Source organism: Podarcis pityusensis (assembly GCF_964106645.2).
Source record: "Podarcis pityusensis genome assembly, chromosome: 1".
NCBI lineage: Eukaryota > Metazoa > Chordata > Lepidosauria > Squamata > Lacertidae > Podarcis > Podarcis pityusensis.
The window spans coordinates 112,075,130-112,088,421 of NC_138028.1; the positions used below are offsets into that span (position 1 = coordinate 112,075,130).

At 42.7% G+C, this 13,292-nt stretch overlaps 1 protein-coding gene across 1 annotated transcript in view; it reads right to left on the reverse strand.

Annotated features, from left to right (window-relative positions):
- Positions 1-437: 437 nt before the first annotated feature.
- Positions 438-13,292, reverse strand: part of LRP2 (LDL receptor related protein 2) — a 141,942-nt gene continuing 129,087 nt past the window's right edge. Inside the window, 10 exon segments of the mRNA XM_081023121.1 lie at positions 438-1,953; positions 3,638-3,709; positions 4,630-4,737; positions 5,785-5,895; positions 7,854-7,983; positions 8,948-9,068; positions 9,223-9,290; positions 10,583-10,673; positions 10,769-10,888; positions 12,488-12,664. Of these exon segments, the coding sequence (XP_080879247.1) occupies positions 1,792-1,953; positions 3,638-3,709; positions 4,630-4,737; positions 5,785-5,895; positions 7,854-7,983; positions 8,948-9,068; positions 9,223-9,290; positions 10,583-10,673; positions 10,769-10,888; positions 12,488-12,664 (1,160 nt within the window). The 3' untranslated portion in view covers positions 438-1,791.

A 13,292-nucleotide genomic window follows, 5' to 3' on the forward strand; every position in this document is an offset into this window, starting at 1 on the left:
ATGGACCTGAACTGAACTGTGTACATTTATTTTCTTTTATTTGATAAGTTTTATATATTGCTTAATCAACAACAAAAGTTTTCATAAAGCATTCATAAGGATTTTTTTTTTTTTTAAGTTGAGGAGTTTTCTTGTTCCAGGTTCCTGAACTTATCTGTGCTTAAAAAAATAATAATAAAAAAAAGAATTTGGGGAGTTCACACCTCTTTAAAAAATAAAGTAAGGACATGCCACCACGAATGACCACTTCAAATCTTTCCGATTTGCATGTGATTGTACTGCAAGTTCCCTTTTCTGCCATTTTCTTTCGAACTACAAACTGTGTATAAGCATATCTAGCCTTGGGGAAATGGTGGTTGTTTCTGACTTCTGAACTCTACCCAGTAGATGAGAATGCGGCTCAATGCTCTACAGTCCATCAATGATAACACAGGAAATGATAAAACACACATTAGATTTATTCAGCAGCAGCATTTTCCAGTTTTCTAATCAAAGTACGTATCAAGGTAATAAAACCAAGCATATTAAAAGAGGGATAGCACTTGACTTTGAGAATTCAGGTGTGTGTGTGTGTGTGTATGCGCTCCAAACAGCAGAAGTCTAGTCTGTTATGAATTTCGAAGCCTGGCGTTATTCTGAGTAGCTAGGTCAGGAACACTAAATGGCAGCTCAGACTATTCCTGGAGTGGCACATACAATTTTCCTGAAGGGGTTCAAATTATGCCTACAAAGCAGTCTTGATCAGTAGTAAAAACTAACAAGATGTATAGTACAAGGCTGTATCAGTAAAAATGGTTTCCCTTTCTATTGTTGCCCAGCTCAGGAAATAAATAGTTGACAAATATCAAAAATGTTCACATGAAAAACATCGGAGACGGCTCATTTTAAAGCGGACCAGCATTGTTCATATTGCTATGGCACAGAAATCAAGCATTTTGGATAGCAGACTAAAATTGGTTTTAACCATACACAAATGACTTGCAGAGGCTTCAGCTGAGAATAGAACTCTTCCATTGATGACTAGGAAAACAAGTTGCTAAATTAAATGTGGATGCAGCAAAAATGTAAAGGACAGCCCAGCTTCCTACAGACATTTGGAATGACAGTGTATAAAACTGGGACCTTAAGGAAAAGATGATGTCTGAGGGAAAAACGGATTCTATTCCCAGCAGGAAAAATATTAGCCCAAGAAAAACATTCTGTGCCACTTGTAATTCTTTTTTTGCCCAAGAAAAGAGTTGTGGAAAGTGTTCATGTTCTGTTTCGTATCATACAAAGAGGCACCTATTTTTCATATGCTCTGGTATGTAAAACAGAGATGGATAGAAGAAGCACCAGTGCAGTCTTAGCAAAGCGCTGCCTATAAATATATGCTCTGAAGGTTGTTGCAACTCAGCAGAGGGCCACCACCTTCTCCTCTATATTATTTAGTATAATTAATTACATAGGGGGTGCACCCCTCATGATGCAGTTTCAGAATAGATTCATACGAAAACATCGACATCCAGATAATCTTTCAGAAATTTACAAATGTACAGTATATTTATAACATTACTTTCAGAGAGTGTCAGTGCAAAGATATACATATAGTACACCGTGATAATTGCTCATAAAAATAGGCATTGACATGTGTAAAAAATAATAACAACAAGGCATGGTTTCAACAGATGTCTCCAGCTAAAGGCTAAATATATTTCTTTATAAAGAGATGTGAACCATTTTTTTTCCTCCTTCTGTTTACAAAAATATATGTGCAAACGAGTGTGCCTAATTATTCCCTATTTGAGCTAGTTATACAACAGAGTCCTCTTTGACGAGATTGGCGGTGTCTTTGAACGAATCCTCAGTTGCTGTATAGGCTAACGGTTGATCTCTTTTGAGAATGATCTTCTGAGGCAGTGATGGAGATGGGGGAGGGACACTTTCAGCATCTCCCCTGTGTTCCTTATCCATCTGAAACAACAAAATGTATTGTACGATATGCTCTGAACATAGCTCTCCTCAATTGACGCCTCAGTTTTAGTGACATAAGCAATAGATCAACACACACACATTCTGTGTGTGTGTTGATCTATTGCTTAACGTGCTTTACAGAGTAGAGAATAGGTCTGACGGACCTAAAATCTACCATTCAACACAGGGGAAACAGCAGAGGCAGTGGAGACAGGGAAGCAAGCAGCAAGTCACTAATACATAGACTTAGTTACAGGCTCTGTTACACCTGGGCATGGGAACTAGGGGCCGGTGGCAAAGGCTTCACAAACATGGTGGGTACTGAGGAAGGATGTGAAGGCGGATTGAGAATTTTATTTACCCTCCAAGGCAGCCTTTCTCAACCTGTGCCCCCAGATGTTGTTGAACTACAACTCCCATCACCCCTAGCTAGCAAGGCCAAAGCTCAGGGATGGGAGTTGCAGTCCAACAACATCTGGGGACCCACAGGTTGAGAACTGCTGCTCCAAGGATCTCAAGGCGGTGGACATGGTTCCCCACCTCCCCACTTAATCCTCACAAGACCCCTGTGAAGTAGATTAGGCTAAGAGATGGTGACGCTGACTTTGTTGTCAGAGGCAGTTCCAGGCTTGTGGAGGAGAAAGATAGTGTTCTCTTTGTGGGGGGAAGAGAAACTGAAGACCTTCAGAAAGGGGGTGCAGCAGGAGAAATGAAGCTTGGGGAGGGGCCTCCTCATCTGCAGTGAATGGTGTATCAGGGAGACCTAGTAGTGACCACAGTGCTTTAATTCCCATCTCATGCTCCCTCTCCTCTTCCTTTGTGACTCAAGTTATGTATCTCCTATATCGACGCATGCACATTCTACTCTTTGTAATCTCCAGTCTTCCTTCCTTCCTCTTGTGGAATGTATTGCCACAAAACTGATCAGTACATATGTACCAGCAGTGAACACTTTATGTGCCTCTGATTGAGGAGCAAATCATTCACATGCTTGTTGCTGCCGATCCAGAAGTGGCTCAAAAACAGAGTGGAACCGGGGGGGGGGGGGGACCTTATGCAAGCTCTGCCGACGCACATGGGAGTCAGGAACGGAGGCCCCCCCCCCAAATGATCTCTGCCTGTAGTCTCATATCGAACAATCTTACAGGACATACAGCAATCCTTTCTGCTATGCCCAGAATTCTTCTATCTTACACATTCCAGAGTACACACTACTGAGAAAGAGAGCAGAGCAGCAGAGGGCATCCCTGCTGAACTGAGGTCCACAGAGAACCTGACCTACTTCTTAGCACTTGATTCCAGTGGAAGATGTGTTGGGCTAAGGCCTGGGAGCCCAAATCCCACCACTGTCATGGTGAGGTTCATGTTCATATGCATGGCATTTACGGAAGGGTCCATGCCCTTCAAAAAATGGCTTCTAATCAGGAAAGGTTGGTTGTCCTTGTGCCAGGCCCAGGTTATCATCAATGAAAGAACTGAGATCTTAAAGCTGATGTGAGAGCACTGTTGCAATATAGATGTCTCCCAAGTTCATTACCCATTCACCAGCATTTTAGTGGTCCATGCCAGTTTTAGGTTTTAAACCATCTGTCATAATGACAGACCAAGAGGCAGACAGACAGATGTCATCCAGCACTGCCTTTTTTGTGTGTGCCAATAATGAATTTGAGCAAATTGACTTTACCTCTGAATAGATTGGATTTTCAAAGTTAGTACTCTGCTTCAGTTTTCTTTTAAAGAAGCTCCACTTTGACTCCTGGAAGTGTAAAAAAAGAAGTTTGAGACTTTGCACTTATTTTTAGATCAATGGTGATTCAACAAACACAAGCTGAAAATCGGAACTATTCCAAGAAATTAAAAAAGTCTGACTATTTAGCACCTGGTTTAACCAAATGTCAAGGATGATCATCGCTGTTCCTGCAGCACAGACTGAAGCAAAGGTGGAGAGAGGAAAGACTAAAACAGATGCATGGCGGAGTTAAACATGCACAACTTTTAGTTACCAGATCTGAACCAAGCCAAAGAAGAGAAGAAGAAGAGTTTGGATTTGATATCCCGCATTATCACTACCCAAAGGAGTCTCAAGGCAGCTAACATTCTCCTTTCCCTTCCTCCCCCACAACAAACACTCTGTGAGGTGAGTGAGGCTGAGAGACTTCAAGAAGTGTGACTGGCCCAAGGTCACCCAGAAGCTGCGTGTGGAGGAGCAGAGATGCGAACCCAGTTCCCCAGATTACGAGTCTATCGCTCTTAACCACTACACCACACTGGCTCTCCAGTGTGCATTAAGTGAAACACAAGAGGGCAAGAATGGGTGTAAGAAGAGAAATAAGCAGGCATAAAAGATGCAGATATTTACAAGTGATGACTACCTTTAGTTTTGGTAAACAAAGCATTCTTGGTGCATATCTAAATTATATGCAGTATCATGGAAGGCAAATATTACTGGCTGATATCCAATGAAGCAATAATTAGAGCAGACCCTTTGTAATCAATGCACTTAAGTTACTGACGCCATTGATTTCAATGGGTCTGGCTCTGAGCATGGATTGGATATCCCACATTCATGAATCAAGTGCTGTATGGCACACTTGACATCCAAGGGCTCTACTAAGCAGGATGCCTCATTCTCCATATTCAATCCTGGCACATTTTGCAGGAACAGCCTTCTATTACCGGTGCTGCATCTGTACTTGCAGGAGGCTGAGGAGCACTGGGAGATACTGGCGTGGCATATACTGGATTCTCGAAGTTTTCATTCCCTTCGCTGCTGGAAGCTGTTACCTGTTGACACAAAAGTGTTTGAGAAAACAGCAAAAACATGCGAGCGATTTAGTTTCTTGGTGCATTTATATACAAGCTGCCTGCCAAAGCACTCAAGGTGGTTTAAAAAAAAATACTAAAGCAAATAGTATAAAATGTAACATTGACCAGGTGTCATGGACTGGTTGGACACAGAGGAATGGTGGGAGGAACCAGCTGGGGAACCACCAAGGGAGTGATCATGGAGAGAAGAGGGGGAAGGCTGGGAGGAGGAGGTGTTGGAAGATGAAGAAGTAACAAGGCTTAGTGAGCAGGGAGAGTCTGTGGCAGAGGGAAGTCAAGAATCAGGGGGCAGAGGCAGATGCTGAAGCAGGAGAGTAGGAAGAGGAAGGTCAAGAGGGAGATATGAGTCAGGCTGGTGAAGAGGCACAGGTGTCTCCTGCTGCTGCTGTGACAAGCTCCTCTCCTCACTGGTCTCCCAGAACCAGGAAAGGCATGAAGAGGGAGGAGGTGAGATTAGCGCCACACAGGCACAGTCTCCGATTGCTTGCAAGAAACTCTGGAAAGCAGGAGAAATAAATATGGCTGCTGGGAGGCAGAGACCTTTAGTCTTGGCAACAGATTTCACGGAGTAGGGACCTACAGGACATGAGCTGCTGTGTTCCACTAGGCCTGAAACTCAGCCAAGTCTGTGAAGATTGTGTTTCACTAACTCCAGCTTTGAATTGTGCGATTTACTGACCAGCTTGCTCTGGGATACCAAGGTTGGGAAGGAGGGGACAGTTTAATTGAAGGAGCCCCTTGGTGTCTTCTCTGCCTGCCTCCCTTGTTCTCTTCCTCCTTCTCCTCACAGGAAAAGATGGTGTCCGTTGGGCTGTGTGTGTGTGTGTGTGTGTGTGTGTGTGAAATCAGACAATCTGAGCAGAGCAGGCCCTAGTGCCTGCCTTGCTCTCAAACATCTTCAAACCTACAGATGTACTTTCCGAAAAAGGAAGATTGGCGTAAGCAGTATCAAATGGTTAATAGGCTAGGAAATATTAAAGACCACCTATTATGTTTGTCCCTTACTTGTGTGGGAGGGACTACGTTCATGTCCCCAGCTCCTCCGTCTTTCGTCGTATACATCGGGTTCTCAAATGTGATTGGCTGCTTCCCAGTTTCAACAGCAAAGTTTTCATTCTGAGAACAACAGTGAGATGCTCACTTCCAAATAATATTGTGTGGTTTTCAAGTAAGTTTTAAGCAGAGTGGAATTAATGAACCCAACCTAGTCATGGTCATTAATTTCACTGGGTCTCCTCTGAGTAAATTATAGCTGAATATCACCCATTAATTTTATAAATTCTTAAAGCAAAACGTAACAGTAACATAAGAATTCCATGCAATTTTAATTCTTCTGGGATAAATATTTTCTCTCTTTTAAAAAGAAACAACCAAAATATAAGCATTATATGCTCTAGAATATATTCAACTCAGCATGGAATTTACTATACATTATTGTTTCCAGTGACATATGAAAAGAATAGTGTATGAGATTATCAAACCAAGCCAATTCTCCTAAGTGTGGCTAAAGGATGATGCTACATAAATCATTTCAGCTGGTAAAAATAAAAATATTTTCCCATCAGTCACTAAAAAATGCCACACAACAGAAGGCAAGGTTCTACAAATCAAACATATTGCAAGAAAATACCTCCCAAACCATAATTTCCAAATAGATACCGCACTGTAGAGCAGGGATGCGGGAACCTGTGGCCCTCCAGATATGGTTGGACTACAACTCCCATCATCCTGTGCTGGCTGGGGCTGATGGGCTTCAGAGTCCAACAATCACTGGAAGGCTGCAAGCTCCCTCTCTTGATGTAGAGTCTTCAAAAAAACCCCAAAAGAATCAGCTAATTAATGAAAAACTGGGAGGATTTATTTTTTTTCATGGTGGGAAAATGGCTACTTTTGGAGGGTATGTGCATTAGTCTTTGTTTTACACTGGGAATTTATGTTCTCCTTGAGGACAGAAGGTTAGTTGGAATATGGAAGTGTAGGCTGAAACTTCAAATGAGTATCTGACAATGGAGGAGATTCACCTCCTAGGGGAATACAGCAAAAACCCCATTTTAAGGAACTAACAATAAGAACACTGCAAACGTGCCATCTAAAAGCTGGCAAGAAAATTATGGAAAAAGAGGGAACTGAACTCTCTTCCTCAGGGCCTATGAGGCAGAAAAGGCAGGGCATGAAACTGCTCTCTGTCAAAGGCACAGCCAGCTGCCTTCCTGTTTTGAAGGAACAGAAATGGACAGAGGAGAGCCAGAGTCTGTTTTTCCTCTCAATGGCAGAAGATCAGCCTGCACAAGGAGGCTGAAAGGCAATGCATTTTAGGATGTGAAACCTCAATAGTGCCAATTGATAGTAATGTCAATTCCACTGTGGCCTGGAGCAAACTGCACTGGAAAAATAATATTTACTATAGCCTATATTTGTCTGGAAATGTATTCTAGGGTCAGGTGGGGTGTGGGTGTGAAAGCCCTCCTACAGTTTCCCGATCAACAAGCATTCCAGTGTACAACATTCCCCAACAACTCCACGTGTAGAGAATTTGCCAGTGCGATTTTTGGCATAGTTACGAGATCTTTGATATAATATTCAGAGACAGCACAACCGCCTCTGAAAACACAACTGGCTCTTAAACACACACATTTATTTCAACTGAACGTGTGCAAGGGAAGTTCCATGCGAAGTTAAGCTGGCTGAACTGAAGATATGCCAGTGTAAGTTCTGCACCCTGGTTTAGCTGGTGGAACTCAAGTCAGTGTTACTTACGCCAAAAGTGGTGTGGCAGGGGAATCATGGGAGCAAGGAGAGACTTACACCTACTCCAAACCCCTTTCAGCTCAGGCACGTGACCTAGCAACCTTGCAAACACTCAGCCCGGGGGAAAAGGATGGAGTAAGCTAAATTTCTCTAAATGTTTGGATTGGGGGAAACATGCACCAATAGCTAGGATTGTTCTGGAAGTGTGACCCTCATTTTACAAAGTATGCCCATTTTTGGTAGGCAAAGCTTTTCCCCATCACAATACTATGGTGAGAGGGCAAAATGAGGCACTTCATATGGAAGGGGGGGGGGGGGATTCTTACCATTTGCATTGCTCTGTCAATAGCAGATTCCGCTCCAAAGCCAGACCCACCAATGTCCATGGTCACATCAGCTCCAGGGCGGAATGTTACCCCACTGCCATTTTCCGTGGATTTTACAAGAATGCTTAAGCTTTGAAAATAAGAACATTTTTTAAAAAAAAAAACAACAGCAGAAGGTGGTTTAATAATCATTACCTTCTCATCGTGTCTTTTTTAAATTAAGTTTTAATTGTTTGGAACTGATGTGGTAATAATAACTCATTTGATTAAAAAAAGAAAGAAAAGTCAAACTATTTCTTGAAAAAAAGCATTTCTAACACCGCAAGCAGAAGTCTCCATTGCTACTTAAGCTGAGACGCTTAAACAAATGTCCTCAGGGGTAAGGGCTGGAAAGTGTGGATTTGTTAATATGGCAAGATATATGGGTTCACTGCGAAAGCTGCACATGGCACCTCCAGTCTTGAACACAGACAGCCCCTGTACCCATGTTTCTTGCTCTGTCCCTTCTATAAGCTGACTCATGAAGAACGTCTGGGTATGTATTGGAAGGGGAAATAGGGCTCTACAAAGACATGGCAGATAGCCAACATAACTAAAAACTTCTTTATTTGTTATCTGGGATGAACAGTTGAGCGACAGCTGGATGACGCCGTCAGTTTTCAACAAAGACTTTGTGAAGGATAATGCTATTGATTATGGGTATGCAGAGACAAGTGGAAAGCAATCTAGGCACTGGAGTCCAGCACTCACAAGGTATCAGTAGCTAAATCTGAAATCCCAGAGACATGAACCAGAAAATGCACATAGAGTTGTGTCTACTGTGTCTTCATGTTTCTAAGAGTGTCAATAAATTCTTGCTCTTCCTCCAATTCAAAGCAACTCTAAGCCTATTTTTCTTGCAAGTGAACCATACTGAACACGGTGGGACTTACAGGTAAGCATATATATAGGACTTGCAGCTGCAGGAAAACGACGCTTCGAAACATGTATGGTTTTCTTGCTCGTTATTAGCAGAGGCCATTGTGAACCACTTTTAACACCTTTAATGTGTACAACAGCAATATATTGAGACATTTAGACCTTGCAATACCTACCTTGGAAATTTGGGAAGCGAAGGTAAGAGAGAGCCCGTCCGTCTGTAATTTAAAAAGCCTCCCACAGCCAGAGATCCAATGATGATCGTCAGAATGATGGTCAACAACACGGCCACTGCTGCTACCAGAGAAGACAAAGGGTAAGCAAACGATACGGAAGATACCGCTCAGATGTCAACACTGCCTCAAGAATAACTTATAGACTGGCTCTCTCATGCAAATGTTTTCAGGCCTGTGCTTGGTTATTCTGGATAAAAGTATAGTTCAAAGCTTACTTGTCCCAGGAGGCACACCCCTCGACAATCCTGCTTCGCAGTAATTTCCAGTATAGCCATACGGACATCTGTAAAAGGGAAGCGAGATGCCTAACTGGAATTGACTACTAAAACATTGGCTCTATTTATTGCCCTCTGTGAGGTACATCGGCATGGCATGGTTTTTCAAACTCATTCCTTAGTAATTATATGTTTCAATGGGAGCACACACACACACCTCTGCTGACTGTTTACCTGGAAATAAGCATGTAGGAATGCTGAGTCACAAATGAAAGAATTCAGCTTTGTAAACATTAAAGATTTCATTTCAGTGGAGTATTAGTGGCCCCTACAGGCTCAGCTGAACGCAAGTGTGTGTGTTTCTTTTTTGCTGTTCTTAAGAGATATTCCTTTAATTGGTAGAAAAGGCATCTGAGCAACTTGTCCTCTGACCCTTTCTCTTAAAAATAAAAACCTTGCTGCATTTAAAATTGTCCATCTTTAAGGAAGCGTCTTTGCTTGCCATTTCCCCATTTCCGAGGCAGCAGATATTCAGCTTTACAAACACCTTTAGAATGAGGTCTTAAGAGCTACAATGAGCAAAAGCCTCATTTGAGTTGAGGTATCTGTTCTTGGGCTGTAAAATTTCAGACTGCTTCCCCTCATATAATTTACTCCATGCAAATTCAAAGCTAGAAAAGGGTACCCTACAGCTTTCGCCTCGATGTGTTAGTTTTGAATGTGTGCTGTGGGATGAGGAAGCATTCAAACATTCCACACACCCCTTCCACCTTTAGCTGGAAATGGCACAACCCAGCAATGGATACAGCTCATCAGTGGGGCTGATGCTCATTGATTCTGGTTTTTGGTACCCATGAGCACTGAATACATGAAGAGGCTATCAAGAAAGCACTGACTAGACCTGCTCCCATGGCCACTGACATACATGTGGGCCATGATGCACCCTGGCCAATGCAAGATCGGGACCAGTCTGAGCATACGTAGATGCGTGGGGTTCCCTCTGTGGTGATGGAATCTGCAGAGAGGACTTTGTTAATGGGCACCCAATAGAATTCCAAATACACAGAAGCTCTGGCTGACCAGGGTTCCTGCTCCCATGGAGGAAGCACTATGCGGCATATTATGCATATAGCTTGCCCATCAGACTAATGCTGTTCATGTGTCAGCAGGGAGCGAGTATGCGACTGGTGTACATTGTTCGCGAGTCGTCTTGAGTGCATACTGAAGAAAGGCAGGGTAGGGAAATTTTGCAACGAGCCTCTCTTTTCGCTTGCAGACTTTGGTGATGTTATAAAGAGCAGATCTTCAAGTGCTACACAGACCTTGCCAAATCTCACCTGGCCCTTCCATATAAACTTACTTGCATTTAGGAAGCCCACTTTCATCAATGTAGCATGTCCCTCCATACATGCACCTACAGGCAGGAGGCATCGTAGGAGGAGATTCAATGGCTATAAAAATGGAAAGCATGTATTAATAGTCTTTATGTACTCTGCAAAACATAAAGCACCTTATCAATCTCCAATGATTTCCACCATTTCTTTACCTGCATCGCACTCTGTCGAACTGCCTTCCACAAAACGAGCTCCTTGCGGGCATGCACAGGTGTATCCTCCAGGTCTCAGCAAGCAGAGGTGGCTGCAGACATCCTTGCATGGATTGGACACTGTAATGATAAACAAAGACACACCTGAAGATCTTTTAGGAGAGCTAATGGGATCCTTCCAACCAGACAAGAGAAATAGGTTGGGAATATGTAGACTCAATGAAGACACAGTGCTGCTCCATAGACTTGCAGACTTGTCTCTCCCTCTCTCATGAAGACATTCTCCCTCCCTGTCAATTTTTGAACCAATCGGTCATGTTATCTCTGCACTGGCATTTCTGTCATTCGCAGTTAGCGCCAAGCCACAGTTTGCAGCCATGACCAGAAACAGATACTTCACTAACAGTGGTTAGTGAAAACACAGGCAGTCAAAATGCAAACCGTAGTTAAGTTACAAAGCTCATAGGAAGGGAAGGATCGCTGCATAAGAGGGGAAGAGAAAGGAACAGGGAGCACCAGGCAAGCCTAATTTCCTAGAAGAATTAAGTTGGTGCCAACCTCCTGGGACAGAAGCAGGCACTACAAGATTAACGTGTCTGAAGAGCACCTTGAGTGTTTTGCCCCATTTCTATCCATGGCATACACCTCAGGTAGTGTCTTGCTGTTTTAACTACACTCCTAATACATGCTATTTCCTGTCCTCCCCTACAGAGCCCCAAATGGCAAGGGCAGCTACAAAATAGCCCATGCCTGAGATGGGCGATGGAGGCAGGCAGGTGAATTCATTACTGCCTCTGCCATGAGATGAGCATGATGTACAAATGATATATTGCGGTAATAAAATGGGAACAACATGCTTCCTCTCTGGCTCACAACCAGCTTTCTTGGATGTTTTAAGAAATACGATGCCATTATTTTCTTCCAGTTATTGGTCTAATGATTGAATCGCGAGAAGCTTTGTATGAAGAGCACCCTTCCAAAATGGTGCTGCACAAGGTGGGAAGCCTCTGTCCATGCAGATGTGTGCTCAGTATTCAACCATGCCCATCATTCATTTTATGGGCAGAGGCCAATTCCCCACCTTGCCCTTTCTCCCCAGACAGGTGATCAGAAATTCTTAAAATGGACAGTAACAAACTTCTCTTTTGGGCATGTGGAATCTCTCTCATCTGAAGGGCCACATTCCATCGTGGGCAGCTTTCCAGGGACCACAGGAGAAACAGAAGTGCCTCACCCAGAGGAAATAGCCCCTCCTTTATTGAACTCCACCTCTCCTTCCTATTCTCCGTTTGTGCCATGAAGAACCATAACAACACCATATCACAAAGGGGAGAAAATTGTGTACAGTGGAAACAGGAAAAGGAAGAAGGCTTAATTCACAGTTCAACCAGAAAGGCTATTCAACAGCTCACTTGATGAGGACTCTGGCCAGCACCAGTTCTATGCTTTCAGAAACACCAATATCATGCGCTGAGAGAAGTTGTAGGCTATTAACATTTACATAAGCACTAGGGCAATAAAACAATACCAATGTTTACAAGAATGTATGCTTTTTTCTGCATATTTTCGCTTTTATATGTATCTTTGTTGTTTGTCCTCACTTTTTCTTCTTTTTTCTGTATCACTTTATTTCTTTTAATTGAAATCACCTTAATAAAATATAAATATTTTAAAAAGCAAAGATTCATAGATCATGCACTATACAAGGCTGGCCCTTACCTGACTGATTGCATCTGTGCTGGTGATAGATACGGACTTGAGTAAGCCAAGGGTTTATAGTCAGCATTTTTACTTTCTCTCCTTTCCCAAATTTGTCTTCTTTCCAGACCTCCCCTCTTTCCTTAGATATCCAGTATAGGTGACCCTCGAAGACATCAAGGCTGTACGGGCTGCTAACTTCTCGGTGAAATAAAATAGCAGGTTAAGTTAACATGCAAAAGGAGAGCAACGTTGCTGGTCAAACGAACATTATTGAAACCAAAGTATACCTTCCTCCACATCATGTTATGGCCATTTTCTAAGCTTTCCTTCTTGTGGAGATTAATGCATGCTTTGGAAGCAAAATCACAGTGACCTGTGGGAATTTCACAAGTAAACCAGAAGTACTTTCAAAAAGACTTCAGGTTTTTCCTTCACAAATGAAAAGAGCACAGGAATCTGCACTACTTGCCAAATCTATACTGTTGCAGGGGTTCTCAGACTTTCTACTCTGGCTGAAAATTACCGAGGCAAACAAAATAGTGGCAAACAGAAACAGAACTTGGCATAATCTGCAGGCAATTACTGACACTTTTCTACTGAATTCTAATCCATCTTTGAAAATTGCTGAATTATTTGTTGCAGCATTTTGCTTGCGGCAAGAGATTGCACAGCTTAACTTTCCTCAAGATAAATGCAGACATTTGCTCTGGACGCATTGCTGTCTGGAGGTGTTTTACCCATCTCCTGCCATTTCTTCTCATATTCTCCTTTCAATGTTCAACTTGGACCTGTTCCCATACAGTCACTGCAAACTGCATGTTTC